Source organism: Phaenicophaeus curvirostris, chromosome 15 (assembly GCF_032191515.1).
Source record: "Phaenicophaeus curvirostris isolate KB17595 chromosome 15, BPBGC_Pcur_1.0, whole genome shotgun sequence".
In the NCBI taxonomy this organism is placed as follows: domain Eukaryota; kingdom Metazoa; phylum Chordata; class Aves; order Cuculiformes; family Cuculidae; genus Phaenicophaeus; species Phaenicophaeus curvirostris.
Window position 1 is genome coordinate 18,934,399 of NC_091406.1, and position 18,262 is coordinate 18,952,660.

The following is an 18,262-nucleotide window of genomic DNA, read 5'->3' on the forward strand; positions in this document are numbered from 1 at the left end:
ACCATGTTGCGAGGAAAACATCTGTAACTTCTTGCGTAGAATATTATGAGTCGTATCCCATCCGTCCGGAATCAGAATCCACACCAGCTTTTGTAGCAGTCCGGCTTCAATGACTTTTCCCTCACCCTTTCTGTAGATCAAAATAGCACCACACGACCACACTGATTCCCCACATCCCTACCAAAAAAACAAAGCAGCACTGGAGATCACCCCTCAAACGCAGCCTGGAGATTTACTGCATGAGTAAAGCCACCTATGAATGGCCGTGAACGTGAAGTAAAACATTTCTTCTTATTTGAAGGTGCAGAATATTAGGAGTAATTTGCGATATTGTGTAAAACCTTGCTTGAATAGCTGGTAGAAGGGCAGCGAAAGAAAACGGGCTCTGACATGCAAACTGTTATATGCACGCACACAAAGAACTATCAGCGTCATTAACCTAAGCACCCGTAAAGATGTGCCCTCGGCAGATAAAGGGAACACTCACGAAGGGGAACCATCTGTAAATTCTCCATTCATGGAGCCACATACACGTTTTCCCTCAGAGTCTGATATCGAACAGGTATTTACACAGGAGTTTGTATCCAGCTGCCAACCACTCCTGCGCGACCACGGGCGCGTTGTCGTTGGCGTCGGTGACGTCGATGCAGAGCTGGGCGGTGCCGCTCCGCCGCCGCCCGGCACCACAAGCCCAGCAGCAAGGTAGCCGGCAGCGCTCGCCCCACTGCTCGCCGCCGCCTCTGCCCGCTCGCCACGCTCGCCAGCGCTCGCCGCGCTCCTCCCTCCCTCGCAGCCTCTCGCCGCCCCGAGCGCAGGGGCCGCCGCAGGACAGCGAGCTCGGCGCCGCCTCTCGCCGCTGCTGCCCGCGCCGCTGCCGCTCGGGACGGCGCCGGGAGAGCCCCCAGCCCGCGGGGGCAGACGCTGCGGCGGCTGCGGCGCCTCGGACAACGGCGGCACCCGCAGGCGGCACCGCAGCTCTGCTCCCCGCGCTCCTCTCCGCAATCTCGGCAGCTGCCGGGAGTCGACGACATCGGCCACCGAAGAGCGGATTCCTCCTTAGCTCGGCCGGTTTGCTCGCACCCGCCGAAAGGCGAACCAAGCAGCTCGGCTCGGCACTGGAAACGGAGAATCCGGACGGGAAACGCGTTACCGAGCGGCGGGGAGAGCGCAGCCTTTGTGCCGCAAAGCACAGGTGAGTGCGGGTGAGTACGAGCGGCTTACACTGTGCAGGGCGGGTCTGACGTATTCCAACAGCTTCTGCTGTCGCTGCGGGTTGCTCTGTTGTTTCATTTCTATGAGCTCGGAAAAGCAGCAGCTCTGCTAGGGAGACGCTGCTGTACAAAGGAAGCACCAAAGCCGTCATTTCATTGGAGGACAGTCTTGGAATATCCATTTCAATCTACATCCTGCTCAGAATGACTGAGAGTGGGAGACCACATCGAACCCTATTGTCTACAACAGCCGAATCTGTATATGCTCCCAGTGTCGATCTTCAGATCACAAAGATCATCACAACCTCGGGCTCTATTACTTGGCAAACAGACTTTCTCCCCTGAGAAAGTTGGACAGCTAAGAGGTACCCATGCATCCAGGATACTCCAATTAACCAGTATGCTATTCTGATAACTGCAAAGAGCAGTGCTATACTCCTCCGTCAGCTACCTTTCCCACGGCAGACAGACACTTGCAGAAAAAAAGACGGCAAACGAAGTCACGAGTAGAAAAGTCAGAGGGGAACAGGGGGGAAGGAATTTCCCCATGGCACAAACACAGCGACTTTTACTTTGCATCCACAACTCACAGAACAATGCAGACACGGCTTGGCCTGAAAATGGACAGGATAAAAGCCTCTTGAGTGCAACGACTGTGAAGAAAAGATCCTCCTCACTGCCTGTTTGTACGATAACACCGCCTCTCAGCAACACTCACGGGAAATCGCCCAGTGCAAGACTCTGCAGAGAAGACTCGGCAGCCAAACCCTGGTTCAGCACCATGGACAGGGCAGGGCACGTTAGGACCCCTGAATCGATGCAAGATCCACAGAGACCACGAGAGCGGAAACTACAGGTACAGCAGATGTTCCTAACGCTCTTATTGCTACAGAAGACACTGTGGATGACTAATGTGCCCATTCACAGGGTGCTGGCGATAGCTCAGTACGCGCTTATGCCACACTCACTACTCCCTCAAAAGATACAAAGGCGCAGATTACAGCACTCAGTTTATCCTTCACAAGTTTTTTCCTCAGTGGCAGTTATTAGCAAACGATCACTTGGCCACAAAGTCGCTGTGAGAACAGGCCTCTCCTTTCCAGCAGGACCATTCTGACAAAGAGGTAGCCTCACTCTGCTTCACATGGAGAGAAAGACAGGAGGGGACACTACATATACTTCTTAGGTATTTACACAGAATCTCGCCCTTCCTCAACATCTGTGACCACATTACTGAGGAACTCCTTACATGCATATCAATTTGGACAACAACAGCACGGCAGGTGCTGTGTGTTCACTGGGCCTGGGCTGCTCAGTGGTGCTGGGGCTGTGCCCACTGCCACGGCTTCGCTCCCGTGGCAAGCTGGAAGCTCACAAACTCTGCTCGCTGCCACTCCAAGAGCGCTGGACACCGAAATGCAGTGCTCAGTAGAATTAGAGCATCTCTTTGAGTCGAGGGGTACATTTGGCAGCAAATATTGGGGGAGTATAATCGCGAAAATCAGCTCCTCTTAATAAAATCAAGGGAGAACTATACAATTAAGAGAGGATATTAGACCTAGGGAAGAAGGGAAGACTTAAGCGCTTCTTAGCACTGTCAGGTCTTTTTAATTCTGCTCTCCTCAGCTGTCATGAGCAATAAGAAGGAACTTTTAGGTCATCTTTTATGACATCTCCTTGAGTCACACTGAATAGACTACAGCAAATATTTGTGACAGGGAAAAAAAATAAAATAGTATGTTCTGCTGCTTATAACACCAAGAGGGAGTAACATTTCTTAGGCCAAACATTGTGCAGAAGGAAATCCAGAGGTGTGGTACTTCATTACACAATGAATGGGCTTAGGCTTAGTAAGCTGGGAAATTATCATCCTTTCTTCTGTATCATTGCACAGAGTGCTCCTCTGTCTTCTCTCCAACTCCAAACACCTTCATATATGCTTGTAAGCTTCTCATAACTGGCAAAAATATATTTGAACAGTATAATGTGTCACAGTCACACCCGGAAAGGAGGTCTGATCACCATCATTCTGAGAAGGAAGCGAAAAACTCAAAGCACACAGATACTAAACGGCCAAACACTAAGAGGAGAAGTCATCTGTAGAGGATTGGTTAAGAAGGAAAGGGCATCAGGACGCTGGCTCTTTAAGGCTTGATATTTTGGCAGCGCCTCAATCTCAGAATAACCTTGACATTTAGAGGAAGTTGGCTTGTAGCAAGGCGAAGTGACTAATGTAGTAAGTAGTACAGCTAACCGCAAGGCAGGAACAAGAACAGAGCATGCTTGGCAACTGCTACCAATGGGCACTTAGTGCGTAGTAACTGTTAACCAATTAGTGCGTGAATAGTGGACACAGACCAATAGGCACCTTACGCATAGACTGTAACACGGTGTATAAAAGTTGGTGGAGGGTTCGTAATAAACTGAGCAAGATTCTAAACTCATATTGGGCGTGGTCTTGACTACGGCCGTTTCTCCTTGCAACATATTGGCGCCCATGAACAGGGACGTGGCAGGATCCTGGAAGGAAGGATCACGGATGACTTCTCAAATCTGCTAACAACGGGGGAGCAGACGGAGAAGGGGAGAGCGGAGCGAGAAGGCATCTGCAATAGGGAGGCAGACAGCTGGAACTCTTCTACCGAGTGCACCGGGAAGAGCCTCGCACTGGTAAGACCGCGCAGATGGGTCGAGACACGGCACTCAGGCTTTTGGTTGATATTCTCTCTAAGAGAGAGGCAGGCGTGAGGAAGAAAAAGCTTTTTGAGCTTTGTGACTGGGGACTTAAACAGGGCTGTTTTAAAGACCCAAAGATTTATTTTGACACTGCGGAATGGCGGAATGTGGGCAATCAATTATGGGATGCTACGATAGAGGAAAAAAAAGAGCGAAAAAGCTGGAGGCTCCCTGGCAGAAAGTTTTTTAAGCATTAAAGGTGCATGTCAGCTCTAAAAAGCAGAGCGATAATTTCAAGCTGAGCGCAGGATCGTCAACAACTGTACTAACCTCCCACCTCCCTAAACTGGCTGCGCTTGCCTCTGCACCCCCCGACGCGAGGGCCGACAATCCCTTTGATCCGGGTCCGATAGACACCAACAAGAAGCCCAATTCGCCCCCTCACTGTCCCTCAGACCAACGGGTGCAAGTCAGGAGGGAGGCACAGCAGCAGGGAGAAGTTGAAATATTGCAAGCTTTGATCTGTGCGTGGCACGGCGGTCTGCACTGGGAACTAATTAGTGACGAAGTGATAAAGGAGATTCCAAAAACTGTAAGAAGAGAACCAAGCTGCCCAGCCGAGGGCCGCTCCCCCAACCCTCCAGCTCCCGCAGAGTGGTTTGCCACAGGGGGCCTCTGCCCTGGGCTAAGGGGGGTCCACCTGCTGCTGCAGCAAAACCCAAGCAGTTTCAGTGTTACAGAAGGGCCTGTTAACAGATACGATAAGAAATGGCTCAATTAAACAACACTGGTAGCAGTTCAAGAGTCAAGACAGTTTAAATAATGCAATTTTACAACAGATGCGGCTTTTTGGTTTATCAAACACTTACAAAGATACTGGATGTTAGAAAGTTGAAACAGACATGACCCGTATATGGTGTTTATAGATAGATTGAAGGATGTGCTTGACAAGCAAGTAAGACAACCGAGCAGTTACAGAAGCCTTAATTTTGCAATCACTGACAAAAATTCCTGCTGACAAATATGGAAAGATATGGTGTGGTCTGAAAACTCCTACAATAACAGCTGGGATCATTTACCTATTAAGCACAGCTCGTAGCTGCTGCCCTGACTGTAATCTGGGACAGAAATACGTTCTGTCAGAGACGCAGCAAAGAGAGACATTTTAAAAGAGATTGCCAAACACAACGCCAGAAGAGAGGGCCTAAAATCTGCCCTCAGTGTGGAAAGGGCAAACATTTTACCAGTTGGTGTAAATCAAAATGGGATAAGAACGGGACAGTATTGTCAGAAAACCAGGAGCAAAGCATGGTTCAGAGGCACGTACCAACACAGACGCCTCCGCAGCAAGCAATAGCTGGCAATAGCTCAGTACCCGCTTATGGCACACTCACTACTCCCTCAAAAGATACAAAGGCACAGATTACAGCACTCAGTTTATCCTTCACAAGTTTTTTCCTTGGTGGCAGTTATTAGCTAATGATCACTTGGCCACAAAGTCGCTGTGAGAACAGGCCTCTCCTTTCCAGCAGGACCATCCTTACAAAGACGCAGCCTCACTCTGCTTCACATGGAGAGAAAGACAGGAGGGGACACTACACATACTTCTTAGGTATTTACACAGAATCTTGCCCCTCCTCAACGTCTGTGACCACATTACTGAGGAACGGCTTACATGCATATCTAATTCGGACAACAGCGGCACCACAGCTGCCTCACGCTCACGGGGCTGGGGATACTCGTCAGGGCTGGGGCTGCGACCGCCGCCAGAACTTCACTCCTGTGGTATCGGGAAGTGCACAAACTCTGCTCGCTGCTGCTCCAAGAGCGCTGGATGCCAAGATGCGGTGCTGGGTACTGTTAGAGCACCTCCTTGAATTGAGAGGAACATTCAGCAGCAAATATTGGGGGAGTGTAATCGAGAAACTCAACTGCTCTTAATGAAATAGAGCAGGAAACATAAGAGCAAGAAAAGTCTTTAGAGACAGGGAAGACTCTAAGAGCTTTTCAGCTCTGTCAGGTCTTTTTAATTCTGCCTTGCTCACCTGGCAGGAGCAATAAGAAGGAACTTCTAGGTCATCTTTTATTGCATCTCCTTGATTCACAGTGAATAGAGTACAGCAAATATTTTTGACAGGGAAAAAAAATATTAATATCTTCTGCTGTTCATAAGACCAACAGGGAATAACATTTCTTAGACTAAATATTGTGTAGAAGCACACCCAGCGGTGTGGTACTGCATTACACAACGAATTGGCTTAGGGTGTCCCAGTCACACCCGGAAGGGAGGTCTGATCACCACCATTCTGAGAAGGAAGCAAAAGACTCAAAGAACACAAATACTAAATGGCCAAACACTCAGAGGAGAAATCATCCAACTAAGAATGGGTCATCAAAGCACTGGCTTAGGTGGAATCTCCTTCTCTTCTTCATCACATGCACTGTTCCATAGTGATGATACTTCTGCTAAGATCATCTTTATATCTATTCTCCTCAACAGCAAAGCAGGGAAACAACCAGCTGTTCCACAATCCTCCCCAAAAGAGCTTCCCCGAGTGTTCTCACCAGCTTTACACAACATGCAGATTTGCTTCTCACCCTCCTAAATGGCAAAAATATATCTCAAGAATAAAATGCTCCATGAGAATGGAAGGATATTTGTTGCATTCTGGGAAGACATAGGAGGACTGCAAAGCACATGAATGAGAAATGTCTGAACTTAAAGAGGAGCAGTCATCCCACAGAGACTTGGTAATATCAAACCATCAGCTTAGATGGAATCCTTCCCTGTATTAGCACATGTACTGTTCCAGAGTACGTGTAGGCCTACCTACAGCAGGCCTCTCCCTACCAAAACCACAACACAGATATAGCTTCACGTCTCCTGCCTTCCACAAAAACTGCAGGAACACCAAGAGGCAATAACACCCAATGCATGGCTAAACCAAGTTATGACATTTCTTAAATCAAACCAACATACACAGAAATCAGAAAGAGGCAAAAATCAGACCAGGAATGCAAGGAACCATTAAAAGAGAAATTATTGTCAGACAAACTCACCTCAAAGTCTTCTTGGTCTTCCCTGTAGCTGTGGAAGTTCCACAGTACCTACAAATGACTGAGAAGAATTGTGACCCTAAATCCTTCCTCTGGCCTACGTAGTAAGGATTTCACTTGAAGAAACAGCCATCAGCACTCATCAGTTTTTCTACGTAGCCTACTCATGAAGCCATAAGTGTAAGCACCTTCTCAGAGGCCTCTTTCTCAAGCCAAGTCCTCTTCGGCTGCTTTCAGGTGGCTGAGAGATTCCCAACTGAAGTATTTCATGGCAAACAACACTCACAGTTTCCAAGGCAAAAGTACTGACCAGAAATGGCAAAAAGGAATAACGACATTCCAGGAAACAAAGGACTGAAACAAAATCTATGAAGCAACTCTACATCACAATGTTTCAAGGAGATAAACACGCATAAAGGATAATTCACACAGGAATGATAAGATGTTCTACTCAGGCATCATTGTTCTACATGCACAATTATTGTACAAATACTTTATTTTTGAAGGCTCTACCACTGAATTTATGGCCAAGGAAACCAGGATCACAGCAGAAATGCCACAGGCCTTGGCATCAGACTTGAGATCAAATCATTCCTCAGCCAAAACCACCTCAAACCTCCTATTTTCCTAGCTCAAAGCCAGCCTCTCACCTTCCTTGCTCTGCATTCCCCATCTTTAGTTGCACCATGGACAACATCCAGTAGTCTGGTCATTTGTCATCCACGGGTTGAAGCCTGTAAATTCAGTGATGTTTTAGGGAAACAGAAGCACACCAAAGGCTTTGTTTTAGCAGCTGAATACCTTCAAGTTATGGATGGAAACTGCTCCCCCAGCCCAACAATTACAGTACATCTTTTAATGGCTTAAGCAATGCCAGCCACAACAAGGCCCAGATTTAGAACTGGACAAAAAACTACTTAATTAATTAATCAATCAATCAATCCAATTGGCAATATGGGAACCTGGCAGAAGCTTAACATTTCAGATTGTGTCAGCTGGAGAAGGTGCTCAAGAAAGGCATCTGTTTGGGAAGAAGTCCACAGGAAGCTCACACACAAGCTCACACCAAAGACCACAGTCACAGATCCTCAGTGTAACCTCTTTGGACAATGCAGCAGGGGAGATATATTGAACCACAACTGCGGGTCTCAGAAAAATGAGGACAAATTGAACCTTTAAAAACCCATCTTGTAGTTATTTCAAATTATACCCCAGCAAACCTTTCCACCTGGCCTGTCTCTGAGCAGACAGGTTTTCTTCACCTTGCCCAAAAATTATGCAATAGGAATGTGACCTCTGAAGAAAGACATTTATGAAGGAAAAGTTGCAACAAACAACTTCTCCTTATCTGAAAAGAAATATCACCACATGGATGTGTGCAGAGAGATTTTTCTGTTCTTACCAGGAATTGAAAGACATGTACAATGTTCACAAGGCATAAGGAATGTGCAGGTCTGATAAAGGTCTGATAAAGTCATCAAAGGTTCAACTCAAAGATACCATTGCCTTTCTTCAGCACATTGAGCAACTTGGAAAATACGTGATGTGAAAATCCTAATGTAAAGTTCACATCTTTGGTCAATAACAATCATTCACTGGAAACATCGTCCAACAGGAATGCAAAATGATGAACCCACAGCTTGACTATCTGGAGTCTGAGAAGTGTGATCACAGAATCATGGAATAGCTAGGATTGGGAGGGACATTAATGATCATCTAGTTCCAGCCTCCCTGTCCTGGGCAGGGACATCCCACTATATCAGGTTACCCAAGGCCTCATCCAACCTGGACTTAAAAACCTCCAGGGATGGGGCATCTACTACCTCCCTTGGTAGCCTGTTCCAGTGTCTCACTACTGTCATGGTGAAGAAATTCTTCCTAAGGTCTAATCTAAAGCTGCCCTTCTCCAGTTTATACCCATTCCTCCTTGTCCTATCACCACAAGCCTTTATGAATTGTCCCTCTCCAGCTTTCTTGTAGGCTCCTTTCAGGTCCTGGAAGGTCACTGTAAGATCACCTCATAGCCTTCTCTTCACCAGGCTGAACAAGCCCAACCCTCTCAGCCTGTCCTCATACGGAAGGTGTTTCAGCCCTCGGATCATCCTTGTAGCCCTCCTCTGGACCCATTCCAACAGCTCCATCTCCTTCTTAGGTTGAGGATTCCAGAACTGGACACAGTACTCCAGATGAGGTCTCACAAGAGAGGAATAGAAGAGTAGAATCACTTCCCTCAACCTGCTGGCCACTCTGCTTTTGATGCAGCCCAGGATATGGTTGGCCTTCTGGGCTGTGAGCACATATTGCTGGCTCACGTCAAGCTTCACATCAACCACCACCCCCAAGTCCTTCTTGCCAGCCAGCTCTAAATCACATCATGTACTGAAAATGGGGATTGCCCCAACCCAGGTGCAGGACCTTGCACTTGGCCCTGTTGAACCTCATGAGGTACTCACAGACCCACTTCTCCAGCCTGTCCAGGTCCCTCTGGATTACATCCCATCCATCTGCCGTGGCAACCACATCACTCAGCTTGGTGTCATCTGCAAACTTGCTGAGGGTGCACTCAATCTCACCGTCAATATCATTGATGAAGATACTAAACAGCACTGGTCCCAGTACAGACCCCTGAGGGACACCACTAGTCACAGAACTCCATCTGGACTTTAAGCCATTGACCACTACTCTCTGAATACAACCCTCCAAGCAGTTTCTTATCCACCGTACCATCCACCCATCAAATCCATATCTCTCCAATTTGGATAGAAGGATACGCCATGCGGTGCTAGGTACCATTAAAGCATCTCCTTGAATCACGAGGACCATTCAGCAGCAAATATTTGGGGAGTATAATGAAGATACTCAGCTGCTCATAATAAAATCGAGTGGGAATTGGAAGAGCAAGAAATAACTGTAGAGCCAAGGAAGACTTGAAGAGCTTTTAGCATTGTCAGGTCTTTTCAATTCTGCTGGGACAAAGAATTTGCAGCTGGGATGAACAATAAGAAGGAACTTTTATATCATCTCTTTCAGTCTCAGTGAACAAACTGAAGAAAACATTTCTGATAGAAAGGGAAGCCTAAACTTCCAGGAAAGAAAGGCTTCTATGGGAACTGCCCCTGCACTCAGAAAGCTGAAACGGATGTCATCATTTCATTGAGGACCCCGAGGTTGAGCTGTACATTGTGACAACAAACAAGGCAGGAGCTAGAAACCTACAGAACCTACAGAAATGAATGGATCAGATGCAATAACACGTCTAGGCCATACACATTGAGCAGAAGGAATGGAACTGCATAAAACCACAACTATGGGCCTAGTGGATGAACTATGATAAGCATCATCTTCTATGATCCCCCCACACTGGCTGAGATTCTCTGAGTCCTCTCCAGTCCTACATAACTTCCAGGTTTGCTTCTGATCGTCGTAACTGCCAAAAACAAATCATAAAATGCACAACGATCGCACCAAGAAGGGGGAACATTTGTCTGTCACCAGCATTGTGGGAAGAAATAGAAGGATTGTAAAGCACGTGAATGATAACTGCCTGAACTGATTTCACAGAGACTGGATAATATGAAATCATCAGATTTCGTGGAATTCCTTCCCCTGTTTTACCACATGCACTGTTCCACAGAGGTGTGATTTCTATGAATCTCAGACGTTTATTTTCTCTCCCTACCAAAACCAGAATACTAATATAACCTCATATCTCCTGATTTCCAGAAAAACTGCAAGAAGAGCAAGAGGTCATAACACACAACACATGGCTAAACAAAGATATGACATTCCTTATAACTACATCACAACACATAAAAATCAGAGAGATAAAAAACATCAGACCAGGAATGCAAGGCATCATTCAAAGAGAAATTATTGTCAGAGAAACTCACTGGGAAGTCTTCTCCATCTTCACTGCAGGTGTTGAAGTTCATCTCCAGAGTACCTGCAAATCACTGAGCTTACAAGCACATGTGCAACCCTCAACTCTTCCTCTGGAGTACACAGCAAGGATGTCATTTCAAGAAACAGCTGCCAGCTCTCATCAATTTTTCTTACTATGTGTCCTGCTCATGAAGCTGCAAGTGTAAACACTTTCTACCAGAGGCCTCTTTCTCAAGCCAAGTCACCTCAGACTGCTTCCAGGCAGCTGAGAGCTTGCCCGGGGAAGTGAGTATTTGCTGCAAAACAACAATCCCAGTTTCAAAGGCAAGAGCACTGTCTAGAGATGGGGAACACCTTCAAACTATGGATGGAAACTGCTTCCCCAGCATAACATTCCAACACATCTCTTTGTGGTTTAAGTGTTACCAGCTACAGCACAGAGCAGCTTTAGGCCACATTGAGAATGGGAAACCAGCAGAAGTGAGGGAACTGTAGCTTAACATTTCAGATAGTGTCAGCTAGGGAATGTACACAAGACAGTCTGTGGGAGACTCTCACAAATGCTGACACGCCACACTTGTGGGCCTCATAGAACAACCAGGACAAATGGAACCTTTCAAGCTATCATGTACTCATTTCAAATTACACCACAGCAAACTTCTTCACCTGGCCTGTCTCTGGACAGAAAGGGCTTTTTGACCTTGCCCAAATATTACACAATGCCTCTGAATGGAAAGCTGCACACATCATTTCTCATTATCTCAGAACAAGGATCACAACACATATACATGCAGAGAGATTTGTCTCCTCCTAACAAGAATTTAAAGACTCGTAGTATGTTCTCAAGGCCACAACTGATGTACAACATTGGTAAAGGCTCAGTCGTCAAAGAATCAGCTCAAAGACAACATCGTCTTTCTTTGGCACATTGGGCAATTTGGATGATACATGATGTGCAAATATTATTCTGAAGCGTACACCAATACTCAATAAGGACCACTCAAGGGAAACGTCTCTCAACAGGAAAGCAAACTGATGAACACACAACTTGGTGAGTTGGGAGCTGTGCAGTGTGATATCCCAGACTAGGACACCTTCAAACTCCTTTTATCTAGTCCAGCATTGGAGGCTGGCAAGTAACAGAACACAGAACATGTCTTCACCAGTACCTCCGCACACACAGCAGTCCCAGGATTTCCCATCAAAGCCTTCACAGACTGCATGCTTGACATTCACCTTCACGATGAGCAGACAGACTCTGCTCAAACAAAAGTTGCAGAGACAACTCCTCCTTACCAGGCCCAACATTTGGCTTCTCACCATGCGTATGGGCCAAGCAAGAGCATTTCATCCAGTGACATTTTAAGGAAACACATCTATGAAAGTCTTTAACACAAAGGTGAGACAGTCAAACAGAGACATTTGATCTTCTACAAACTCTCAGAGACAAGGGTGCAACTGAAGATCATCACAATGATCAAGGAAAAGAGGTTCACACATGACGAAAGGAAAAGATCATATCATAGTATTCTTGATAGTGGCCCTTAGAGAAGATACATAATTCAGATATTTAGCAGGGAATGAAAAATCAGTTGCACGTCCCAAGGCTCCCATTATGGCATTTTTCATAAGAACATCATTAAACTGATAGGTAAAAACATCACAACAACCTGCAAACACAGAGGAAGGATATACCAGTAGAGCTGGAGTAATATTTCTCTGGCCAAAGTTATTTGAGGAGCAGAAACTTGCATTGCCTTATCCTGCAAGTGGACACTGATCATGGACAAGAACAAGCCACATGCCCTGGGTTCTTCATTAGGGCCACATGCACAACTCTCAGGACTCCCTTTCCCATTCCTCCACAGCTTGCATGGTGTTTTTGACCCTCACAATTTGCAAGCACCTGACAACAAACAGCCATTTCCCCACACCATTTCACCTCATCGTTTGCAGAGAGATTCCATTAAAAAAAAGAATAGTTGCAAAGAGAACATCTCCTTTACCATGAATACTATTTTACTTCCTACCATTTGTATTTGGCAAGCAAGGGCATCTCTTCCATGTAATAATTAAAAGAAACAATTAATGAAAGTGTTTCCAATTAAAGCGTCCAAGAAGTTAAACAGAAGAAAAAGCATTTCTTCCAGTGACATCCTAAGGAAACACATGGAGGAAAGTATTTGCTGTGAAAATGAGCAAGGCAAGAAGTTAAAGCATGGAAAACCAAAAAGACTGTGGCACTTGGAATAGATACCTAACTGAGGTATTAAGTAGGTAATAGAAAAGCCTCTTGGCTTCCCCCAGAGCTCCCATTATGGCACTTGTCATCAGCCCTTTGTTTGGCTGTTGATCAAATACACAGGAAGAAAATGAAAGGGATCACAACAGACCTAAAACCACATGTCTCCTACTAAAATTCTTCGGGAACATCGAAATCCCATAGCAAGATACTGCAGCTGGACACAGAACAGGGAAAAGAGCAAACTTATCTCTTGGTTCCTTCAACAATCCTTCCTTCGCAAGCGGCTCCCACAATTTTCATCTCAACCCTTGTTAACTTCTATGGGTCTTTGACCATCAGAATTTGCAAGCACATGATGTCATGTTGTCTAGAACATTTCTCTTCATCAGGTTTGCTCCTATGAAAACTCGCATTATTGCACTTATCATAAGTACATGATTCGACTGGTAATTAAGAACATCACAAACACCTCCAAACACAGTGGAAAAACATCCAAGATCTCCGCATACAGCTGGAATAACAGATCTTCTACCCGAAGCTCTTTGGGAAAGTGGATCTCTCATTGCATGATACTATAGTTAGACACAGAGTAGAAATAGGGCTAAACATAACCCTTCATTCATTTCATAGCCCCTCACGAATGGTTCCCACGGCTCTACAACCTTGCAAAACCCCTCCAGGAGAGATCGAGTTTGAGAACTAGAATGCTAAACCATGATCTGCATGACACCTGCCTAAAGCGAGAGGCAGCAAGACACAGCGCCGTGCCGAACGAGGTATTGCCATCTTTTGTAAGCACCCTCCCCACGCAGGAGATAGTAGGCAGCACCGAAAGGGCTGAGGAGCAGCAGAGGGCACCGCGGCGGAGCCGGTCCCGGCAGCGGCTCTCACTCACCGGGGCAGCGGCGGCGGGGAAGCGGCGGGCGGCGTCAGGGTCCTCGTCGAGCAGCGGCTCGGGCTCGGCGGGCGGCGGGCGGGCCGGCAGCGTGTCGCAGGCGCTGTCGGGCGACAAGCGGAGGCGGCTCTTGCGCGAGTCGGCGGTGAGCGACACCTCGTGCGAGTAGGAGCGCAGGAAGGCGCGCACGCCGTCGAGGCCCACGAAGGGCGAGCCCGGGACGGCGCGCAAGGCGCCGCTGCCCGGCGGCGGCAGCAGCTGCGAGCGGCGCCAGCGGCGCAGGCGCAGCGCCAGCAGCAGCAGCAGGAAGGCGAGGAAGAGGCAGGAGACGGCCGCCACGGCCACCACCAGCCACCGCGTCAGGCTGCCGGCCGGCTCGCCCGGCACGGCCGCCGCCGCGCTGCCCAGCTCCCACAGCAGCTCGGCCACGCTCTCGGCCAGCACCACCGTCAGCGTGGCCGTGGCCGACAGCGCCGGCCGCCCGTGGTCCTTCACCACCACCACCAGGCTGTGCCGCGACGCGTCGCGGGCCAGCGGCGAGCGCGCCGTGCGCACCTCGCCGCTGTGCGGCCCCACGCGGAACAGCCCCGGCTCCGTCGCCTTCCACAGCTCGTACGACAGCCACGCGTTCTGCCCCGCGTCCGCGTCCACCGCCACCACCTTGGCCACCAGCGAGCCGGGCTCCCACGACCGCGACGCCAGCTCCACGCCCGACCCCGCCCAGCCCGCGCCCGGGCCCGCGCCCGCGCCCGCCGGCGGCGGGTACAGCACCTGCGGCGCGTTGTCGTTCTCGTCCGCGATCTCCAGCCGCACCGACGCGTTGCTGCTCAGCGACGGCGACCCGCCGTCCTCCGCCCGCACCCACAGCCCCACCTCGCGCACCTCCTCGTAGTCGAACGAGCGCAGCGCGTACAGCGCGCCCGTCTCCGCCTCCAGCGACACGTACGACGACAGCGCCGCGCCCCGCACGCGGCCCTCGCACAGCCGGTACCGCACGCGCGCGTTCGCGCCCCAGTCCGCGTCCCGCGCCCGCACCCGCACCAGCAGCGCGCCCGCCGCGTTGTTCTCCCGCACGCGGGCGCTGTACCGCGCCTCCGAGAACACCGGCGCGTTGTCGTTCACGTCCAGCACCCGCAGACGCAGCACCGCGCTGCTCCACCGCGGCGGCGACCCGCCGTCCGTCGCCCGCACCGTCACGTTGTACTCCGACACCTCCTCCCGGTCCAGCTCCCGCGACGTCACCACGCTGTAGTAGCTGCCCCGCGAGCTCTGCAGGCGGAACGGCACCGACCCGTCCAGCGAGCACCGCACCTCGCCGTTAGGTCCCGAGTCGCGGTCCAGGACGTGCAGCAGGGCCACCACTGTCCCCGGCGGGGTGTCCTCGGAGATCTCGGTCTGCTGAGAAGTCACTCTGAGTTCCGGAGCGTTATCGTTAACGTCAGTGACTGCTATAGACACTTTGGCGGTATCAAAAAGTCCTCCTCCATCATGTGCCTGCACTTCCAGTTCGTAGTAGTCGCCTTCCTCGAAGTCCAGGCTCCGCAATAGCGTCATCGCCCCCGTTTCAGAATCCAGCTGGATAATCTCGGTTGACAGGTTCTTCTTTTTATTCATCGAGTATTTCACGTACCCGTTCGTCCCCTCGTCGGCGTCGGTGGCCGTGAGGGTGACGAGGGTGGAGCCCACGGGCACGTCCTCCGGCACTCGCACCGCGTACTCCGCCTGGCTGAACACGGGCGCGTTGTCGTTGGCATCCAGCACGGCCACGCGGAGCCGCGCCGTGCCCGTCCGGGATGGCTCGCCGCCGTCCGTCGCCCTCAGCACCAGCTCGTGCGACGACGCCTCCTCCCGGTCCAGGGCCTTGGCCAGCACCAGCTCGGGACGCTCAGCCCCGCCGGGACCCGCCTGCACCGACAGCGAGAAGTGATCGTCGCCGCTCAGCTCGTAGCTCTGCACGGAATTGCGTCCCAAGTCTGGGTCGTGAGCCTCGGGCAGAGGAAAACGCGAACCTGGCACTATCGTCTCGCTCATTCTCAATTCTTTTTCTGGCTCTTCGAAAGTCGGGGTGTTGTCGTTAATGTCCGTGATTCCTACTTCGATTTCGAAAATTTGCATTTCAGATTCTACTATCACTTCACAGCGCAGCACGCATTTCTCCTGCAGCCGGCACAGCTGCTCCCTGTCGATCCTCTCCGCCGTCACTAAATGTCCCGTCTTCCCGTGCAGGGACAAATACTGCGTCCTGCCCTCGGACACAAGGCGCACCCCGCGTTCGCGCAGCGCCGGCACCTGCAGCGCCAGGTCCTTGGCCACGTCGCCCACGAAGGAGCCCTTGGGCATCTCCTCGGGCACCGAGTAGCGCAGCTGCCCCCACGCCGCCTCCCACGCCGCCCCCAGCACGCACCACAGCAGCGCTCGCTCCCGCCGGCCCCAGCGCCTCCCCGCCGCCCGCATCGCCGCCGCCGCCCCGCACACACCGCCCCGCCGCCGAGCCACAGCCCGCTCCGCCTCAGCCCTCCGGCTCCGCACCGCCGCTGCCGCCCGCTGCCGCCGGCCCCTCCGCCTCGCTGCACCGCGGCTCCGCACCGCGGGGACGCTCGCAGCCCGCCCGCCCGCCCGCCGAGCCAGCCCCCAGCCAGCCAGCGAGCCGCGCCGCAGCGGGCGGGGCTGCCTCCACCGCTCCCACCTCCCGACCGCTCCTCCTCGGTCAACAGCGGCGCCCGCAGCCTCCTCCCGGCACTGCACGCACCCAGCGCTGCCCCGCAAACACCGCTCGGCTCCGGCCGCATCGAGAGAGAAAAACATCACCTGCCAGATACCGAGAGCCCTGTCCCGTCAGTCCCAAAGCGGAATCCCCACGAGGAACTGCACGGCTTTTCTAACAGTCTGGCTTCAGTGACTTTTCCCTCACCATTCCTGAAGATCAAAACTGCATTACACGTCCACACTAATTCCTCTTAACCCAAGCAAGAGAACAATGCAGCAATGGAGATCCCTCCTCCTCAAACTCAGCCCACCGACTTACCAGACTGGTAAAAAAACACGTATGTAAATTAAAATATTTCTTCTTATTTGAAGAAGAAGAATAAAGGCTCGTTTTGCATTAGTCCAAAACCGGAATCCCATCCACGATTCTCTGCAGCAACCGTTCCTAAGTGGCTGGTATGAGGAGACCAAAAGAAAACGTGGTCTGAGATACAAACATGATATTCACACACACAAAACCGCCCCCTAGAGCTACCCGGCCCATTAAACCCAGCAACAGGAACTCTTCTTGAACTACTTCAGTTCATAAGAAACACCTCCAAATCAACTGCTCCACCACCATCGGCTGAGATCAGATATTTAAAGGCTGAAGAAGGTGCGGTCAGTACCCGCAAAGAGAAACAACGAGTCACAGGCAATGCCGAAGGAGTAGTTAATTTATTTTGGAACGGGATGATTACAATTTTATGCTTGCGTAACGCCACAGAACTAGTGGCTACAGCATTAAAATCTTGAAAGCTCTATATTTGTTTTTCTTGATGGTCCACAGAAATTCCTATTTCACATTGTTTATACACATTTATAGTTATGCACATTTATAGTTATTTATAGTTAAGCCCTACAGCCTGAAGGACCATGATACGGCTTTGATTGTCTTAAAAATGATGGTGTAAGACGCTGATGTTTATGAGTAAAGTATATATCTGATCCTTGAATCACCATGTTGGGAGGAAACCTTGTTCATAAAATCCCATAGGAGAGAGAAGACCCACTTTGGAATACAGGAGGCGATATTGTTATTTTTTCTTGAGATTGCATTCGACTTTTTTCCACATACATATTAAACACAGGTACAAGAGAGGGGTCTACGGCCGAGCAAAAAGCATTGAGAAATAACTGCACAAAGATCTCTGAGAAATCACGCCTGGATACAATTTATCCACTACCGTCCCTGCAGCAGCCTTCCTCCAGAAGGTGAGAGGGCACTCGACGGAGGAGGGAAACATTCATCAGGGAGGAACCGTCTGTAACTTCTTGAGTAGGATATTATGTGTCGTATCCCATCAGTCCGGAATTTGAATCCCCACCGGCTTCAATGACTTTCCCCTCACCCTTTCTGTAGATCAAAATAGCGCCACACGACCACATTGATTCCCCACATCCCAACCAAAAAAACAAAGCAGCAATGGAGATCACCCCTCAAACGCAGCCTGGAGATTTAATGCATGAGTAAAACCATCTATGAATGGCCATAAATGTGAAGTAAAATATTTCTTCTTATTTGAAGGTACAGAATATTAAGAAACCTTT

General features: G+C 49.8%; 2 protein-coding genes across 3 annotated transcripts in view; both read right to left on the minus strand.

The window, feature by feature from the left end:
* LOC138727290 (protocadherin gamma-C5-like) overlaps positions 1-18,262 on the minus strand; it is a 218,939-nt gene that overhangs the window by 191,361 nt on the left and 9,316 nt on the right. The gene's annotated exons all lie outside the window — the stretch shown is intronic.
* LOC138727202 (protocadherin gamma-A10-like) lies at positions 542-16,568 on the minus strand. The gene is made up of 2 exons (XM_069869492.1): positions 13,806-16,568; positions 542-1,334 (listed from the first exon to the last, which is right to left on the minus strand). The coding sequence occupies exons 1-2, from the start codon at positions 16,418-16,420 to the stop codon at positions 542-544; spliced, it is 3,408 nt and encodes a 1,135-aa protein (XP_069725593.1). The 5' UTR covers positions 16,421-16,568.

Bases quoted from the DNA above. Each gene is read 5' to 3' on its own strand.
- LOC138727202 (XM_069869492.1), bottom strand. From the start codon at position 16,420: ATGCGGGCGGCGGGGAGGCGCTGGGGCCGGCGGGAGCGAGCGCTGCTG. The intron at 1,335-13,805 runs GCAGGTGTCATG...TCCTTTGTACAG, and splicing joins CTTGCTGCCTCTCGCTTTAG to CAGCGTCTCCCTAGCAGAGC.